Genomic DNA, 19383 nt, shown 5'->3' with positions numbered 1-19383 from the left:
ATGCATAGTCAAAGAAACCTTGTATGAGGGCTCCTGTTAAGGTCTTCAAGGTGTTTATGTTGACCAGTGAGGAGAAATCATTCTAGTATCAGTTAAAGGCTTTGCAAGATTATTTATTTGAAATAATGCAGAAAGAAAGAAAGAAAGAAAGAAAGAAAGAAAATCTCATAGTCCAATGTTGACCAAAAGAGATTGTGTTACTTTGATGTTGTAGTGACACCTGCAGGCAAACTGTAGGTGTTGCAGCTGTATGGCTGTGTATCTATGGTGGCATACAGAGCAGACAGAGTTGACATTGATCTTGGAGATCAGCTATTTTTGGCAAAGAGATTTGGTGTAGACTCAGGGGGGGGGGGGGGGGGGGGGGGGGGGGGGTCTAGCCTGGCTAATAAGCCAGACCGAATCAGCCGTTGGCAAAAACACGACAGTGTGATTTGAGTCTGGCTTATTATAGCCAAGCTAGAAAGAGTCCACCAAGTAGGCCTACAGTGCAGTTCAGGATTACAGTGGCCCCTGACACTAATACCCCTGGTGCTGCACCATTCTTGCTCAAATGTGAATTTTGATTTTCCTCCACAGGAATTGCGATCACGATTCTCACATATTTTTCCCATGAAAATATTTGTCTTTAGTCTGTAGATGCTGAACATTACTACATTCAAAATGTGGCACCTGGACAGAGCCAGCAACTGTGGCTTTACACAGACATCAAAGTGCAAGACTTAAACCTCTCTTAAAGTCTCTTGAAGCAAAGACATAAGAGTAACTAAAATGTATTGGACAGCCAACTAGTGCTGCACGATTCTTGCTTAAATTTAGAAATGAGATCTCATAGGTGTCTGAATCTATAGATCTCAATCTTTTTTTGATTCATTGTGCAGCACTAAATACCGCCGTCTCCCTTGTTAACAGGTTCAATCCTCACAACAGCGTGTTTGTCCAACAGCATTTATGAATGTTAAAAGCCTAAATTACACACAATCGAATGCTTAGCCTATACTGCGTGCGGAAAATAGGCAATCTACAACCTCACAACCCATCGCAAATGAGATGCATTGCGATCATGCAATGACCTATTTTTGGCGAGTGACAATGCCATACAACTAAGGTTGCGTCCGCATAGGATTTCCACAATAAAGTATACCAGTAAGACGCCTGAGGGCGAGAGGCGACCTCACCCTAAAAGGCGAGGTTGCGTGCATGCATCCGCCTGGGTGACAGCAGACTGCTGGGCGAGCGCTGGCGCTTTGGAATGGGGGGTCAGATCAACATATCCGCCTGGGTGACAGCAGACTGCTGGGTGAGCGCTGGCGCTTTGGAATGGGGGGTCAGATCAACATATCCGCCTGGGTGACAGCAGACTGCTGGGTGAGCGCTGGCGCTTTGGAATGGGAGGTCAGAGCAACATATCCGCCTGGGTGACAGCACAGCAGACTGCTGGGCGAGCGCTGGTGCTTTGACATGGGTGGTAAGATCTTAATTTTCGGGCCTGTTGAGTTTTCGCTAATAATTTTGGGGCAGGCCTGTCTAGAGTTTGAATGGACAGGTATCAGTCAAAAGGGAGACATCGAAGAGGAAGGATGGATGGAGAAGGATCAACATATGGAATGTCAGAACAGGTCAGCTCCATATATGGAGATCTAAGGGTTTGAGGTCAGATGTAGAGTTGCTGGCCAATATTGATGACACCAGGGATCTCCATCCCTGATGATGTCACGTGATGTCACATGCTCCATCCCTGATGATGTCACGTGATGTCACATGCTCCATCCCTGATGATGTCACGTGATGTCACATGCTCCATCCCTGATGATGTCACGTGCCCGACCACCACACACTGACGGGAAATGCACGATTCCATAGTTAACTGCGACCTTTGGTCGCAATAAATCAGGCTTCAGTGGCCTTGGGGCAGCCAGACACTGAAATATCACATTTCTCTTTACCCACTGTGGGTAACAAGCTGCACTGGGAACTGTATCTAATAGCAACACATTCATATTGTCTGTCGGGCACGACAGAGAAGTGGAAACTTCACAATTATGTGTAATTGTCCATAATGACCATAATGATGCTGTCGGGAGGAAACCACCTAAACTATTTTTTTAACTTTTTTTTCCTTTCATAAATCAGTGCTATTGAACACATTGAACATGTGTGTGTGAATGTGAAAAGAAGTAAAAAGCGCTTGAGACAAAACCTTTTAACTCCATTGGACCCTCAAACTGTCTGCTAAAACAGCTAACTCCATCACCTCTCCCCCTCTCATGGAAGTAATTGACAATAAAGTCACAACACCAACTTTGATGAGGCAGTGTTGCTTTGTTTTCAAAATATAAGGTGTTCATTTCCTGAAAGATGAACATTTTTGAGTTATTATTAATAGTTTCTTCCCGACAGCAGACATGTAACTTTTCAGGAACAAAGTAGCAGATCAGGAAAAAGTAGCAGATCTACAAGCTTAAAACGTGACGCTGCGCCACGTTTCGAGCTTGTACATCTGCTACTTTTGTGTGACTCTGCAGTATGATCAAGTAGGGTGTTAATGTCTGGCCGACAGCGGCAATAATTCTACATGCCAACGTGGCTGCACTAATGTTCCCTTTACCAAAATGAATGACATGGCATATTTATTTGGCCAGTCCTTGCGAAAAGGATCCCTCATACAACACCCATCAAGGCTGCACTAGCATTTACTGATGGATACTTACTTCCCTTGGTGCTTACAATGTTTCCCAGAGTGAACAAACCGGGGAGATGGAAAACGGTTGCACAGTAGGCCCTCACAGTAGGCCCAGCAACGAGCGAGGGGTCACAGCTGGGGAAACTCCCAGAGAAACAAATACAGACATGTAATAGATCCACTGTCAGCATTTAATGTCTGGCCATTAATACACTACTGTAGCTATTAGAAAAGAAGTACTGTTGTTTTGCTGGCTCCCAACTCCTGGGTGTAGCCTACATACTGTACAGTAACTGTTTAGTACCAGACCTTTATAAAAGTCTACTCAAATTAACAGCTTTTGACCCTGTTGCCTGAAGCTGAAGTTCATAAATTACTTGTTAACATTTTGAACTCAGTGATCATTGTTCATCTTTAGTCCCTTGAAACATGAAAAAGCATTGGGGGATTCCTGGTGGCTCAGCCAATTAGTGCATGGGCCACATGCTCTTTGTGAGTCACGGACGAGGACGAATACAAATCTGACATATCTTGCATGTCTCCCTCTAGTTTTTTAACGCAAGAACGACCTGGGGACTTGTTTCCATTGTGGTCCTATTCAATTCCTATATGAACACAATAATACATGTCATCAAGAATATACAAATTTACAAAGTATAGTATCTTGTCTTTAATGTTTGCATTGACCAGAGCAAAACCATTTTCCCTTGTGGATAATAAAGGACATCTAATGTAATCTAATGCTACTACCTAATGAAGCAAAGAACGGAAGTCTGAAAAGTTATGTTCTTGGAATGATTAGAATAACAATGAACTATCTATATTTCATATAGCCGGAATTGTTTATACTGTACAGATGACAGAAGGTACACGCATAACTTTGTATCACAGCATCTCTTTATCCTCTCATTATTCTGCATTTGATCTTTACGGTCGGATTTAAAACGCTAGGTTTTAAACCAGAGAAAACTCCCTGCAGTTATAGGAGACAGGGTTATTACCTTTCATGGTTTAATGTAATCTTATTGAGGGAATTTCAGCTTTTAAACTGCGGTCTATTTTAGCACAAAACACACACACACACGCGCGCACACGCACACACACGAAAACTCACATTCAATATTTTTTTCCTCTGAGAACGTAAGCGCTATAGTTACAAAACTTGGAGGAGAGGTTCATAATAATTCAAAAATGTCATTAACTTATAATTATATCGGTCAGCCTCATGGTGGCACTATATAATAGCCCACTTTAGATTTTTCTTGGGTCACGACGCATCTCCCCCACCATAGGCCCCACCATTTCCGTCAGGATAGACTTTCCGCCATTTCAAATTTTCTCCAAAACACACTTTTTGCTCCTCCTACAGATTTTGTCCAAATCTCGCAAAAAATGGTACACATTATCTCTGGATCTATCCGATTAAAACACCACAGGCAAAATGTTTGTAGTCCGTATCGTTCGGCTGTAATTGTCGTCCGAAGTTAGTGGGAGGGGCCTAATTTCCAAAACATGCCACAAATCGGAATGTCCAATCCATCCTAAAATTTGGGATGGATACATTTGAATCACGTCACGTGTGGTTTAATCAACCCAGAGCCAAAAGCAATTCCATTTTCATCCATAGGGGGTGCCGCAAATGCAAACAAAGTGATAAATCCCCCCCGAATTACTTACACATAATCACAGGGGTGAAGTGACATTGTAATTGTCTAGAATACTTTGTGGGAGGGGCCTGTATAAGCGATTGTGGCAACCACACTTTGCAATTTTCCAAAATTGCCACTTTTCTAGTTGGTTATTCGTTTGATCATTATTTGTGAAAATGTAATTTTGGTTCATTGTCTATTAAAGTCAAATTAAATGTAAAAGTGCCCTATAAGTCCATATGGGCTGGGCTTCCTTGGAAGCATGACACTTTAAAGAAAAATCAATCAAATCAATCAATTTTGAGTCAGATATGTTTATTATTGCTTTTATTTAGCAGGCGGTCCCAGAACCACCTGCTAAATCATCCTGCAGAGAGAAGCTTGTTTTCCAAAAAGCTCAAGATCAAGAGAACCCATAGTCAACAGTGTGGAAAAAGTTAAACAGAAACAAGCCATATAAAACCTCAGTGAGAATTAAACTTGCTAAGCACCGAAAAAAGGCTGATGTCCAATAGCAGACCAGCCAAGGAAAAGTCGCCTGGAAAATATGCTGCTTGCAGCTTTTCTGCACATGTTCGGGAAATAATTTGCTTTCAATGTCTATTCACATTGTGTGACACCTCTCAACAGTACACTGGTTCCCAAATATTTTAGCTCGTGACCCTAAAGTGAAATTGTATGTCTTCCCGTGACCCAAACTAGTGAAAATAGCAGATCTACAAGCTCACAACGCATACTATTTTCACAACTTCTTAATTGTTTTTTAAAACATTTATCACAGAAATAACGGCCAATAAATCGTCCAGACCCATGTATTGGTCGGGCTCTAACCCAAACCCACAGCACGCAGATGTCCTGGCAGCAAACTGTCTCTTTATTAACCCATTTAGACCCCAGACCAGATTCTAAAAATGTATTTTAAATCATCAACAGTTTTCTGATGAACCTATGTTTCTATGTCACTCTAAAGAATATATATTCAAAGCTTTGCGCCACATTTTCACGATTTTTCAAAATTGGCAGATCTACAAGCTTATAGCGCAGTACCGATCTGCTATTTTTCAATAGCTAAATTATTACATAATGCTTAAAACACCAAAAGAGGTTCCCGCTCTGAATGGGTTAACACCCAACATCTGTCAACAAAAGGCTTTTTTATTTGGCATTTCCATTGAAAGCTCTTCCAGCTTTGCAGATCATCGCTGTCAGGCAGAAACCTTGCATCTCCACAAATAAATGTGTGAGTGTCATGCAAAAGTATAGTCCGGCAGCCGGGCCTGTGGGTGGGAAATGTGGTATATAGCCTTTTTATTAGCCTAAAATATTGTCTATATAGTTACATTCATGAATCCACTTGCTGACCGGCTGTCGGTATTGGGCAATTTGTTTTATAGGGCCTACCATTAACATCCTATATAAGGCAAAAATGTCAAACTTTCCTTATGCTTTAAGCATGTGAAATGTCAAACTAGGGGGTTTTCATGATTCTGAATCCATTCCAAGCATTAGTTTTGCACAAAAACAAACACTCCTGTGAGGTCAGCACATTTTGGGCACATTTGGGCAAGTGGCTATGGCCGTTTTTAGCCCAAGGAGTGTTTTTTGTGCAAAACGAATGCTTGGAATGGATTCAGAATCATGAAAACCCTCTAGTTTGACATGTCACACACAGTATATAAAGCATAAAGACATTTTGAAAATCTGCGGATCACATATTAACCCCTATAAAACAAATTGCTCAATACCGACAGCCGGTCAGCAAGTGGATTCATGAATGTATACAGACAATATTTTAGGCCAATAAAAAAAAGACTATATACCAAATTTCCCACTTTAAACAAAAGAAGCCTGTCGGCTGCCGGACTAGTAGCATTATCTACAAGCTCATTGCAAATCTTGTCTCAAAAGTGGGTTTAGTCTGACTGTGGGCTGTATAAATATTGAATCAATGAAAAGTATTAACATGATTGTGTCTAAATAATATCTACATCAGATCCGCCGGTTTTGGACATACACGAAATCTAGGCTACTGGACTTCCTTTACATTCATCCCATACAGTGCACTGCACACAAAAAAAACACCAGTCCACTACAATGCATTAAGCTAACGGGCAACACCAGTCCACTACAATGCATTAAGCTAACGGGCAACACCAGTCCACTACAATGCATTAAGCTAACGGGCAACATCCACTACAATGCATTAAGCTAACGGGCAAACACCAGTCCACTACAATGCATTAAGCTAACGGGCAAACACCAGTCCACTACAATGCATTAAGCTAACGGGCAACATCCACTACAATGCATTAAGCTAACGGGCAACACCAGTCCACTACAATGCATTAAGCTAACGGGCAACACCAGTCCACTACAATGCATTAAGCTAACGGGCAACACCAGTCCACTACAATGCATTAAGCTAACGGGCAACATCCACTACAATGCATTAAGCTAACGGGCAAACACCAGTCCACTACAATGCATTAAGCTAACGGGCAACATCCACTACAATGCATTAAGCTAACGGGCAACACCAGTCCACTACAATGCATTAAGCTAACGGGCAACACCAGTCCACTACAATGCATTAAGCTAACGGGCAACACCAGTCCACTACAATGCATTAAGCTAACGGGCAACACCAGTCCACTACAATGCATTAAGCTAACGGGCAACACCAGTCCACTACAATGCATTAAGCTAACGGGCAACACCAGTCCACTACAATGCATTAAGCTAACGGGCAACACCAGTCCACTACAATGCATTAAGCTAACGGGCAACATCCACTACAATGCATTAAGCTAACGGGCAACATCCACTACAATGCATTAAGCTAACGGGCAACATCCACTACAATGCATTAAGCTAACGGGCAACATTGCTATTGCTGGTGCATCCTGAAATCCAAAAAATAGAGCCTTTTATTAACATACGCTTTTTAAAATGCTTGTCAAAATAAACATCTTTGGAATTCTGTATCTGTAAAATGTACGAGGATTTGTCAGTTGCAGTTCGTAAACAAGTTTGCCCCTCCTCCCGGACACGACACCACCAATAGCGCACAGCTAACTTCCCCCTTCGGTTAGCAAGCCCCCAGAAAGGCTGCAGGCGGGCCCGTGCATTTATGATGAGGAAACCCCGTGCAGCTGGGGTAAGGTTTAACATTGAGCGCACGTTTGCACTTCCGCATTTTACCACCAAAAGTTGGTGGTCAAATGCGGAAGAAAAATGCGAAATGCCAAAGAAAAAAATTATTATACATATAAAATGTGTCAGTGATTTCTTTGTATATTTAGTGTTTTATTTATTTGCCATATCTGCCCTGTGCAATTTATGAATACGAAGCCTAAAAGGGAAACAAAAATACAAATTGTAACTCCATCATGTAACCGTGGCTAGTCACAGAGTGAACAGGGCCTGAACTAAGCTCCATCATGTAACTGTGGCTAGTCACAGAGTGAACAGGGCCTGTGAACTAAGCTCCATCATGTAACCGTGGCTAGTCACAGAGTGAACAGGGCCTGTGAACTAAGCTCCATCATGTAACCGTGGCTAGTCACAGAGTGAACAGGGCCTGTGAACTAAGCTCCATCATGTAACCGTGGCTAGTCACAGAGTGAACAGGGCCTGTGAACTAAGCTCCATCATGTAACCGTGGCTAGTCACAGAGTGACAGGCCCTGCCTGTCAACTAAGGGGCTAGTCACAGAGTGAACAGGGCCTGTCAACTAAGGGGCTAGTCACAGAGTGAACAGGGCCTGTGAACTAAGGGGCTAGTCACAGAGTGAACAGGGCCTGTCAACTAAGGGGCTAGTCACAGAGTGAACAGGGCCTGTCAACTAAGGGGCTAGTCACAGAGTGAACAGGGCCTGTCAACTAAGGGGCTAGTCACAGAGTGAACAGGGCCTGTCAACTAAGGGGCTAGTCACAGAGTGAACAGGGCCTGTCAACTAAGGGGCTAGTCACAGAGTGAACAGGGCCTGTCAACTAAGGGGCTAGTCACAGAGTGAACAGGGCCTGTCAACTAAGGGGCTAGTCACAGAGTGAACAGGGCCTGTCAACTAAGGGGCTAGTCACAGAGTGAACAGGGCCTGTCAACTAAGGGGCTAGTCACAGAGTGAACAGGGCCTGTGAACTAAGGGGCTAGTCACAGAGTGAACAGGGCCTGTCAACTAAGGGGCTAGTCACAGAGTGAACAGGGCCTGTCAACTAAGGGGCTAGTCACAGAGTGAACAGGGCCTGTCAACTAAGGGGCTAGTCACAGAGTGAACAGGGCCTGTGAACTAAGGGGCTAGTCACAGAGTGAACAGGGCCTGTCAACTAAGGGGCTAGTCACAGAGTGAACAGGGCCTGTCAACTAAGGGGCTAGTCACAGAGTGAACAGGGCCTGTCAACTAAGGGGCTAGTCACAGAGTGAACAGGGCCTGTCAACTAAGGGGCTAGTCACAGAGTGAACAGGGCCTGTGAACTAAGGGGCTTTGGCTACCAGGGAGGATCATCAACCCTCACACACCAGCTGAACTATTAGGTCTCGTGCGTCCTGCACACCTGAGTTCAGCTCCATGTCTGCACTCTGGGAAGACGTGCCGATGAGGTACAACCTGCGCTGGTCTCCCACATCAGACAGGGACAGGTGTTCATGGAGCTCTGTGATGCTGCAGGCCCCCGGCAGGTCCTGGAAAAAACAAGGAAATAAACAATCAACTTTAAGACATCCAAAACGTCGGACGCAAATTGGGAACAAATGTTTTAAATGGAACAAAAAATAGGTCCCAGGTTGATAAAATAATGTTAACACATTTAAATTTGCAGACAGAATCCTACTGTCCCCCCAGAAAATGAATGAATGAAAAGGATATGTCGACACACACACACACACACACACACACACACACACACACACACACACACACACACACACACACACACACACACACACACACACACACACACACACACACACACACACACACACACACACACACACACACACACACACACACACACACACACACACACACACACACACACACACACACACACAAAATACAGTAACATGGGAAAGTACATTTTATTCTGTAATATAATTTAAAAAGTGAAACTTTCATATATTCTAGATTCATTGTGCATAAAGTGAAATATTTGCAACCAATGAATCTAGAATACCGGTATATGAAAGTTTCACTTTATGAATTATATTACGGAAGATTGTTTTCACCACGTGTGTGTGTGTGTGTGTGTGTGTGTGTGTGTGTGTGTGTGTGTGTGTGTGTGTGTGTGTGTGTGTGTGTGTGTGTGTGTGTGTGTGTGTGTGTGTGTGTGTGTGTGTGTGTGTGTGTGTGTGTGTGTGTGTGTGTGTGTGTGTGTGTGTGTGTGTGTGTGTGTGTGTACCTGTCCTCCTTACCACTTTGTTGGACAGTACCACTAAGGGAAGCTGGGGGTGTGATCCAGGCAGCAGCTCATGCAGGTGTTTCCTAGCCAAGGGGAACTGGTCCTTGTTGGAAGCGTCTACAACAAACACCAGCACCAGAGCCTTGGCCATGTATTTCTGCCAGTAGGGACGCAGGTGCTCTCGCCCTCCAACTACATGTGGCAAGAGAGACCAGAATATAAAAGTTAAGTTATATATGTAATCATTGTATTTGATTGTCTGTGCTAACATTAGACATCATTTGAGCGTAGCTGTGATCAGAACATCTCGCAAAAATAATCAGTTGTGTGTTCTCCACTTCCCACTGGGTTCTTCTCACAATACAGATACTATGAGACTATTTGGATTAAAAAAACATCCCTCAAATGCCATTATGGGTAGCATAGTATCAGACAGGAAAGTTGGATTAACACTATCATCCGGCCCACAATGGGGAAAAGATTCCATTCAAGTGGCAGTAATGGAGGGGTATTTAAACTATGTAGTGAGTTTACACCATTTACTATACAGAAATTGCACACAGGTCCTGGCTTAATTTAGCCTTTGTTGCATGCCACTTGACAACCGTGTTTTGAACTAGGGATGACTTTCGGTTGGGCTGACCTTCGGTTGGGTTTTTTTAAGTCGACGGAAATTCAATCTTTTGCGGGTCAGCCCTATTTTGAACTGACAACTAAAAACATTTCAGTTTAGAATACTTATTTTATATAATAGGTAAAATAAATTACATTTTTTGTTGGGTGATACTACATTGAAAGTATACATTAGCCCTATACACCAGGATATCATATCAATTATATAATATTAACAATGAGCAACACTACTACAAAGCACAGAATTATTTATACAGAGTTTAGTCTTCCTCTCTAGTAAGCCAATCTGTATTCTCTTTGTTCAGACATGTTGGAAAGCTGAGAGGGGACAGTGTCGAGGAGAAAGGCACAGATGGGATTCAAACCTAAGCCAGCTACGGACACACGTGAGCCTGGAGTCAAGTCACTTAAACACCATCACCGTCAATGAACGTGTGTGTGTCTACCACTTAGACATAGTGAGAGCATTGACTTACTCTCTAGGAACTCGATCTGCAGGTCCTCTCTGTTGATGGAGACGGCGTTGAATCCATCCGTAGGAACCACATCCTGCTCCAAGGCCCCCGTTGAGAAACAGTGCAGCAGAGAGGTCTTCCCTGCTCCATCCAGACCCAACACCAACACCTGCCTCCCTTTCTCCACAGGCTTGGACTACAAGGACAGTAAGGACACACGCACACACATGATGACAATAACTTCCCCATGGCAGCTGAATGGGTCATGGCAGTGGGCACGGTTTTCTGGCACCAATGAAAAATCTGCCATAGATTTTTTTCCCCCATAGAGATTTACAAAAATATTTGGCCAGAAAGGGATTTGTTTTCACCGGAAAGAGAAATCTTGTCTATAGAGACACACGGGGACTACTCATTTCACACCCCCAAATGAGACAAAAGTCCATTGACATTCAACTGTAGTTAGCCTACTTTTAAAATAATACGAAATAAACTGAAGACTATATTGAATTGAATAAAAATATGTTTCCAAATGTATGAAGTGTCTTTGTCAACAAATCTGGTTGTTTTCTCAATAGAGGATGTATTTCACATTTAATTTACCACTTGAATGAGTTACCCATAATGTTAACAGAGTAGAGGGGAGACGGCAGACAGAGAACCTGTCGCTTTTAAGGGACGTCACAGCCTTTATGAGGCTACGAGCGCCGTCTTTGTACAGTGGAATTCTCAATAATAAATCCCGATCCTGACTGACTTTGTTCATTCATGTATATATTTTGAACATGGGCTTATATATGTTCTACCTACCGAAGAGCTCTGACGGTGTGACGGTCAACTTGTTGTATAATACTATAATTAACTTGGCTGAATAGTTTGGAAAATAACCCAGGTAAATGGAGGAGTGACATATATCCTGACATTTTCAACTACCTAGTGAATTCTCCAGATGATTAATAATTAGTTTTGCAAGATGCTGTTTGGATAATTTCCCACAAATACATAGCCTATAAAACGAAACACAACAAATATACTGTATCTGGGTATTGAAAACCTCAAGGGATGCGACTGACGTACAGTTACAGTATATACCGTGCGACCACTTTAACTTGAGATTTACAATGCTAGCACTTTTGACACACTGATGAAGTATAATATACTACATTTTGGTTTGTTTATTGAGATAACAGGTATGTGACATTGAAAAGGACAAATCAAACATATGGGACACTTTATTAGAACACAAAAACAATTGCTACAGCCTCAGTAATGAACCAGTGAAATTAGGGTATTTTTAGTACACTGTTCTAACGGACCTAAAGTGGGCCCGCTGTCTCATTTGGGGGCGTGAAATTTGTAGTCCTCGTGTGTCTCTTTGGGGTTTTCTATTGGCAATATCGGTAGAGGGTGCAGTGGAAAAAAATCCCTTTCTGGCCTAAAAGTGCATTTTATACGTGTGGTGGTGGGGCTCAGAGTGCGTCCACTAACTAAGGAAAGTAGTCTTTCTAATAACACAAGCCGCCTTTATATTGGTGAGTAGCAAAAATGTTCTTTATATGTTCGCTACAGACGAGAGGCTTGTCTGCATTTCATGCGAACGCAGGAAGAGAAGCTATAGCTCATAGCTCTAATGAAGGCATTAGAGCTATGGACCAGAGCGAGGGGTTCGGGCATCTAGTATGGATGCCTCCTGAGTGTCTCCCTACCTAGGGAGGTCCTTGACTGGAGTAGGAAGAGACCCTGTGGCAGACCAAGGATTATATCTCCACACTGGCCTGGGAACGCCTCGGGATCCCCCAGGAGTTAGTTGCTAAGGTTGCACTGGAAAGGGAAGACTGGAAATCTGTGTTGGAACTGTTACTCCCGCGACCCGATTCTGGATAAGCGGTTGTAGATGCAAGATGGATGGATGGAGATGGATGAGGCAGTCTAGTCTACTCAGTGAGTGGGCGGGGTCTATGGTCTTGAGCCAGGCTACTGTTATTTTATGTTTATACCCGGCACACATACATACAACTAAAATTATAATAATATACAGTACCTTTTGAACTACTTTAAAGCTACATCTGACTAGTAAAGCTCTATAGATAGCTACTATGGTTGTAATACCATAACACTTTAATTATAATAATGCTACATCTGACTAGTAAAGCTCTATAGATAGCTACTATGGTTATATAACTTATAAACAAGTTTAAGTCGCGTCGCTGTGTTGACTCGATCAGTCTGTCAAGTTGGATTATACAAGTTTGGGAACCACTAACTTTAATAGAAGACTCCAACATACCTCGACAACAGCAGCAGCCTCCGAGGTGTCAACATGTGCAGTCACGGCTTCCACGACAACATGTTGTTGTTGTTGTTGTTGCTGCTGCTGCTGCAGGACGTCTCCGTCTCCAGGTGGTCCATGTTGGTCTTGTTCGGGTTCTTCTGGTTGCTCTCCAGGCTCAGGCTCGGCTCGGGTTTCAGTCTCAGCAGAATGTCGCTGTCTTATCTCTGCAGTCGGTGTGTTGTCGTCTCGTCGTGGTGAAGCAGACAGATAGCTCCAGACAGCATACACAAGTCCACCCGTCACAGCGACGGAGGCTCCCACCAGTCCCGCTTCTCTCAACCCAGGCATGGTTTCAATGTAAACAAACTCTCTCATATAACAAACGTCGTCGTGTCTGTTTTCGTCATTTCTTAAACATCGAAATTAATGAATGAATGAATCTATCCACCGCCGCCTATCAACAACAAGTGGTCCGTGGATTATCTATTACACAGACAGGAAGTACTGCTTTAAGCAACTGGATTTCCTGCAGACAAAAAAATGTGCGGTGCACTTCTACGCCATGTCCACTCGAGGGCAGTGTTGGGCCACAGAAAAACAACCTGTTGTGTGCATATCGTGGGTTCAACTCTATGCGTGGGCTTGATTGATTGATTGATTTATTTATTTATTTATTTATTTATTTATTTATTTATTTATTTATTTATTTATTTATTTATTTATTGAAACAAGAGGATTTAAATCCCAAGAAAACCTCTGCCGTCATATTCAATTCCTCGGACGGCGACATAGGGTGGCCCTGGACAGCAGTACTGATGGTCACTACGTCCCCATTATGGTTGTATTTTTTCTTTCTATTTCTTTCTATTTTTTTATATATTTTTCCTAGTCTTTTCTCTATGCAATTCCCCTGCTTGTCTTTCATCCCCTATTAATTTAAATACATAAACAAACAAATACATGGACATGTAACATCTTGTATGCAAGTGGACATTTTAGCCTGATGATGGCAGTAGATGAAAGGTCATGGGGTCACTAAACTCTGCAGGTCAAAGTAAATTCCATGGTATAGTTTTTTGTGATATTGTTGCTGTCGGTCAGAAACCAGAAACTTATCTCTTAACCCTTTGTTGTTTTTTCGTAAACTAATGCCCTACTTGAACATACAACAACTAACAGTAGCCCAAAATTTGAACTCTCGTAGATGTATTTATCGCTTTCTGACATTTTCAATCTACGAGAGTTCAAAGACTTCTAGCCTTGGGAGTGTCGAGCGAAACCACCTGCCTCAAAGTAACACTGAACATGTACAAATGCAAAATCTAACGTGTTTTTACTGGTTGCCCCACCTGTCCGATTATTCTCCGTATTCTTCGGAATCTGTCATCCATCTTGGATCTGTTCTCGTCTCCCCAAATGAGTGCAACTGGCTGCGCAATCCTGGCCGCCAGGGGCACAGTTGCAATGAAGGACAGACCCAAGATGGATGACAGATTCCGAGACCGAGTTGATTAAAACACTTTTTTATCGAAAACTACGGACCTCCGGGTTTCCGAACCTTCCCGGAGAATAATCGGACAGGTGGGGCAACCAGGAAAGCACGTTAGATTTTGCATTTGTACATGTTCAGTGTTACTTTGAGGCAGGTGGTTTCGCTCAACGCACCCAAGGCTATAAGTCTTTGAACTCTCGTAGATTGAAAATGTCAGAATTGATAAATTCATCTACGAGAGTTCAAATTTTGGGCTACAACTACAGCATCACACAGAATCATCAAAAGTATGACAGAGACGATGTGTTGTTTAGGAATATAGTGTTGGACACTTACACTAGCACAGTGATTCCCAAACTTTTTCATTGATTGATTGATTTGCGGAATTACAGTACATTTCAAGCACAACTCAATATAAAAAAAACTGTGAGTGGACAACACCATAAACTTTAGCATTACACTTGTTTACAAGAGGGTCCACTGTGTCTACTACTGATGACAGAACAAACAAAGCAGCCATTTAATTTCACTAACAGACTGGGGTCTGATCTGTTCAGGTAACACAAACAATGACTTCATAAATTAAAGTAATATTTTGTCTCTTATCTCATCAGGATTGTATGTGACATCAGACTAGAGCTCCTTCTGTGAGCAAGAGAGAGAGAGCAAGAGACAGAGAGGGGGGGGGGGGGTGAGAGAGGGAGAGTGGGAAAGGGAGAGATGGAGAGAAGGAGGGAGATTTCACTCACACAATAACCTGAGGAGCCGGCGCTATCCGAGGTGCTGAACTCTGTCCTCCTGTGGAAATGCTCACCTGAATGGCAGTCAAAGAGTGAGCTCTACAGTCTCTGTAAAGACAAAAATATGCTGTTGTCATTATGAGAAACTTTCTGTTGTCTCCATTAGCTGTGTGTGATTGGCGTGGGAGCAAAGTTGTTTAGTGGAGCACTCTTTTTAAATCAATCATTGTCCTATGTTACATACCACCTGTTTTGAAAATGCACTTATTAACAGTATGCAGGACATTGAGTCTCACAAATAGGGCTGTTAATAGAAGAAAGAATTACTGCCTTCATCCTAGGGCCATTGGTAGAAATAGTTTTTGTGTGTGTGTGTGTGTGTGTGTGTGTGTGTGTGTGTGTGTGTGTGTGTGTGTGTGTGTGTGTGTGTGTGTGTGTGTGTGTGTGTGTGTGTGTGTGTGTGTGTGTGTGTGTGTGTGTGTGTGTGTGGGAGAGAGGGAGAGTACATTTGTTACTTTGCGTAGGTGCAGTGACAAAAAGATACCGACATTGGCGAATTGACTCGTAGCTCTGCTTCAACTGTGAGAGAGCATGACTATGAGTGACAACATTTTCTGACATGTCAGAAATTTCTCTCTCTCTCTCTGTGAGTTGGTGAATGGGACTAGTTTTTGTTCAGGTAGAGTGGAGGTGAAGTCTCAAACGTGTGGGTCTCAGTGTGTGAAGGTGACCCGACCAGCTGCAGGATGTGAAGTGGTCTGTAGGGAGCTTGGCTGTGGCACAATGTTTACTAGTATAAGAATATACAGATGTTTTTAGGGGAGAATGTGTCAAAACTATAGATTTGATCAAATGTGGGTAATTATTTCATAGGGAGGCCAGTTAAGCAGGAAGTGCAGCCATCTCTTACCTGAACAATGGGGAGACACAGGAGGTGAGTGCACCTGACAGTTCACAGCATCTGTTAAAAGGTCGCTTTCTGTGGCATCTACAATCCCAGCTAGCACTCCCCAGAAGCTGTGCTGCTATGTACACCCAACCTGACCAAGTTGTTTAAACCCACTGACAGGGCCATCATTCACTCTCACCATTGGGGCAAAACTAAATATTAGTGCCAGAAATAATGTGCGTGGTGGGGCATATGTTGTGTAATCACTGAATGAGGCATTAATTACCAAAATCGGTAGGTTTGTAAGTTTGTTCCTGCAATGTTCTCCAGTTTATTCTAATTTAATTCATTATTTTAATTGTTCAGCGCGGATGTTTCGGCTATCAAGTCTCAGTGTGCTGACGTGAGCATCATTCATTATCAAAGCTGTTTGCCTTAATAGTCCTGCACACAATGAACATTTATCACTGTCACAATTGCAGAATTTGCAGTTTATGCATTACACTTTAAACGAAATAACTGAACATCTTCATTCAAACCAACTAGATGCTGGAAGCGTACTGCCAGTAGGCCGTTTTATGCTTTCACCAATCTAGTCTCCATAAACATTTTAGAGAATACATTATATGAGAATGGCACTCACTCGATTGTGAGTGAAACTGCTGCCTTCAATTACAATGCACCAGTTTCACTCACAATTGTGATATTCATAATGCTGGTACTGACTGATACTGTATACTGTAATAACTACTATTATTATTAAGCAATTTGTAATTATTATGTTTTATGTGAGCCAGCATTATTGGGTGGGTGAGGAACTGAAATGCTTATGCCCCTGTGAAGTGTTGGCTATAGCTTGATAAGATGCAGCACACTTCAAAACAATCACATACAATGAAACTGTGTAATTCTGCCTCTGGATCAAGGTATTAATTAGGGTCTGAGCTTAGTGTCCAACATTGCCAATGTCTTGCCCAAAGTATCATCCATATGATGCACACGCACAAGTTCTTATGGACAGTAACCAGACCTCAGTCCACATTTCATAGCACTTTCTCCTCTGATGTTGTTACCCCTTGGGATGTCCTTATTTTATTTTACTTCACTTATTAGCGTTATATTTACAGCACAACAACAACTAGTGGTTTTGCTTACACCTCAGGCTTTCTTTTCTGCAAAACAGCTTTCTGCCCCCTGGCTGAATCCTGAGAAACCCCAGATAATAATGATGTTGAGCCTGTGGGCTATGGCCCAAAAACTGTTTTGAAACTAGTAGATTATTTATTGCATGATATTCAGTTTCACAATGTCTCAAAATGTAATGACCGCGGGGCTCTGGATGAGCATAGTACACAATAATGATTGAGCCAGAGTTGGCTAACAATCTTGTCTCCTGCTCTTCCTACTGTATGTGCTGCTCAGTCATGTCATTTCCCTCCCTTAATTGAATGTAACCAGATGCTGACAAGGAAGCCTATACAAAATGACTGACATGTGAGATATTAGGCCTTCTTTTTGACCGTGTTGTTTATGTCGGAATGTGCATATCTTGATGAGTGCCAGTGACGCCTACAGCAGTGCTTCCCAAACTTTTTCATGTCAAGGACCCCCAAAATGATACTCATTAGCCTGCGGACCCCCATTTGAAGAGATATGCCAGTGACCCCCATAAGAGAAGATTTTGATGGCTCTAGCAGTGATTTTCAATCATTTTCATTTCAAAGGCCCCCGGTTTGACCTGAATTGGACTACAGTAATTAGGCATTTCTATCTCTGGGACCCCAGTTTTACAAACACAGGATATGATGTTATTATCCAAAGTGCCTTGGACTCTGCATGGCAGGGGCGTCCTCCTACCTAACCGCATACCTGAATGGGACTGGGTGTTACAATCCGTTTATACCATCAGAAACATCAGAAACAAAAGAGTTGGGTGAGGCAATGTCTACCAGTAAGTGCAGTGAATTACTGGTTTGGTATACAGTATGTACCACCAGAGCCTGTCATTAGCGTGACAATGAACAAAGTTCATCCAAGACTCCATGACATCTCTGGCTTCCACCATTGGGCAGGTGATTCACAGGTTTCAGGGGCGCATTGATTGATTATCAGTTTGCAGAATTACAGTACATTTCAAGCACAACTCAATACAAAAACTGTTAACTGTGAGTGGACAACACTATAAGAGCATTACACTTTAGGGTCCAATGCCCTCAATTCATCAAGACATTCAGAGACACACAAAAATCCTTGTAAAATCAATGTTAATTTAACTCTGAGAGTGTACAAATCCATTAGGGTCCATTTTTAAATGGTTCCATTTATGGTTCTGTAACTCTCAGAGTTACAGAACCATAAGGGTCCATTTGGTTTGAAACTATCATTTAGCTGGGGACCCCCTGGAACTTCCTCAAGGACCCCTGGGGGTCCCCGGACCCCACTTTGGGAACCACTGGCCTACAGTATGTGTGCTGTGCTGATTATGTGGGGAAAACAAACTTCATTTTAAAAACAACATATATTTATAATCAACTGCATCCTGCAGGGTCTGGGCTTAGCCAATGTAATCAGGTTAGCTAAACGTCCCTGGTGGGAAGCTAATCTACTTTGATGCAGTGTCTGCTACCCAATCATTGGATCAGTGTCATAGTCCACACAGGCGGCACAGTGGCCGCAAGCCCAGTGTGTAATTTATTTAATGACATTACTGTAGAGACTTATGTCCAACTGGATGTCCATTCAGTGACAGTCCAATGCCTGATTATGGTGGCGGTGCCACATATCAGATCTGAATAAACATGTCTCTCAAAATCAAGAAGGCTGGGATTATAATGGGTAATTATACTTTGACATTACTTTTGTGCCAATATTTCCCAATATATAAATATTGCAGAGGGCTGACTATGAATAGATTTGGAAGAATCTAGCCTATTCTCTGCACACACAGACAGTATGATATTTGCTTAAATAAATATTTTTATTTTATTGTGAGTGGTTAGCCTGTTCTGTTTACTGCAGGATGGAGAGTACATACTGTATTATGTAGTATAGGCTACTGATGTATAATGTTGTATGCTACTTATATTTCAAATGTATAGGCTACATCATTGGTTCTCAAACTTTTCCAAGCCAAGGACCCCCATGCCCCATCTAAAAGTGTTTTGTGCCATGAGG

At 42.5% G+C, this 19383-nt stretch overlaps 1 protein-coding gene and 1 long non-coding RNA gene across 2 annotated transcripts; both read right to left on the bottom strand.

The window, feature by feature from the left end:
* Positions 1–4626: 4626 nt before the first annotated feature.
* LOC306926085 lies at positions 4627–8112 on the bottom strand. The gene is made up of 2 exons (XR_013790366.1): positions 7190–8112; positions 4627–6421 (listed from the first exon to the last, which is right to left on the bottom strand). It is a non-coding gene; the product is annotated as an uncharacterized lncRNA (long non-coding RNA).
* A 339-nt stretch (positions 8113–8451) lies between these two features.
* On the bottom strand, positions 8452–13679 carry arl9 (ADP-ribosylation factor-like 9). Its single transcript, XM_079505228.1, has 4 exons — positions 13104–13679; positions 10838–11012; positions 9742–9920; positions 8452–9012 (listed from the first exon to the last, which is right to left on the bottom strand). Exons 1-4 carry the CDS (start codon positions 13461–13463, stop codon positions 8836–8838), a joined length of 891 nt encoding a protein of 296 aa, XP_079361354.1. The 5' UTR covers positions 13464–13679; the 3' UTR covers positions 8452–8835.
* Between the last annotated feature and the right edge of the window lie 5704 nt (positions 13680–19383).

This window comes from Electrona antarctica, assembly GCF_951216825.1.
Source record: "Electrona antarctica genome assembly, chromosome: 1".
NCBI classification, from domain to species: Eukaryota; Metazoa; Chordata; class Actinopteri; order Myctophiformes; family Myctophidae; genus Electrona; species Electrona antarctica.
The sequence above is the reverse complement of the archived record's forward strand: the minus strand, read 5'-3'. Positions and strand labels throughout refer to the sequence as shown.

Excerpts from the sequence above, each read along its gene's own strand:
- arl9 (XM_079505228.1), bottom strand. The coding sequence starts at position 13,463 with ATGAGAGAGTTTGTTTACATTGAAACCATGCCTGGGTTGAGAGAAGCG. Across the intron at positions 11,013-13,103 it reads AGGCTGCTGCTGTTGTCGAG|TCCAAGCCTGTGGAGAAAGG; the intron begins GTATGTTGGAGT and ends CTGTCCTTGTAG. Across the intron at positions 9,921-10,837 it reads GCAGATCGAGTTCCTAGAGA|TTGGAGGGCGAGAGCACCTG; the intron begins GTAAGTCAATGC and ends TGCCACATGTAG.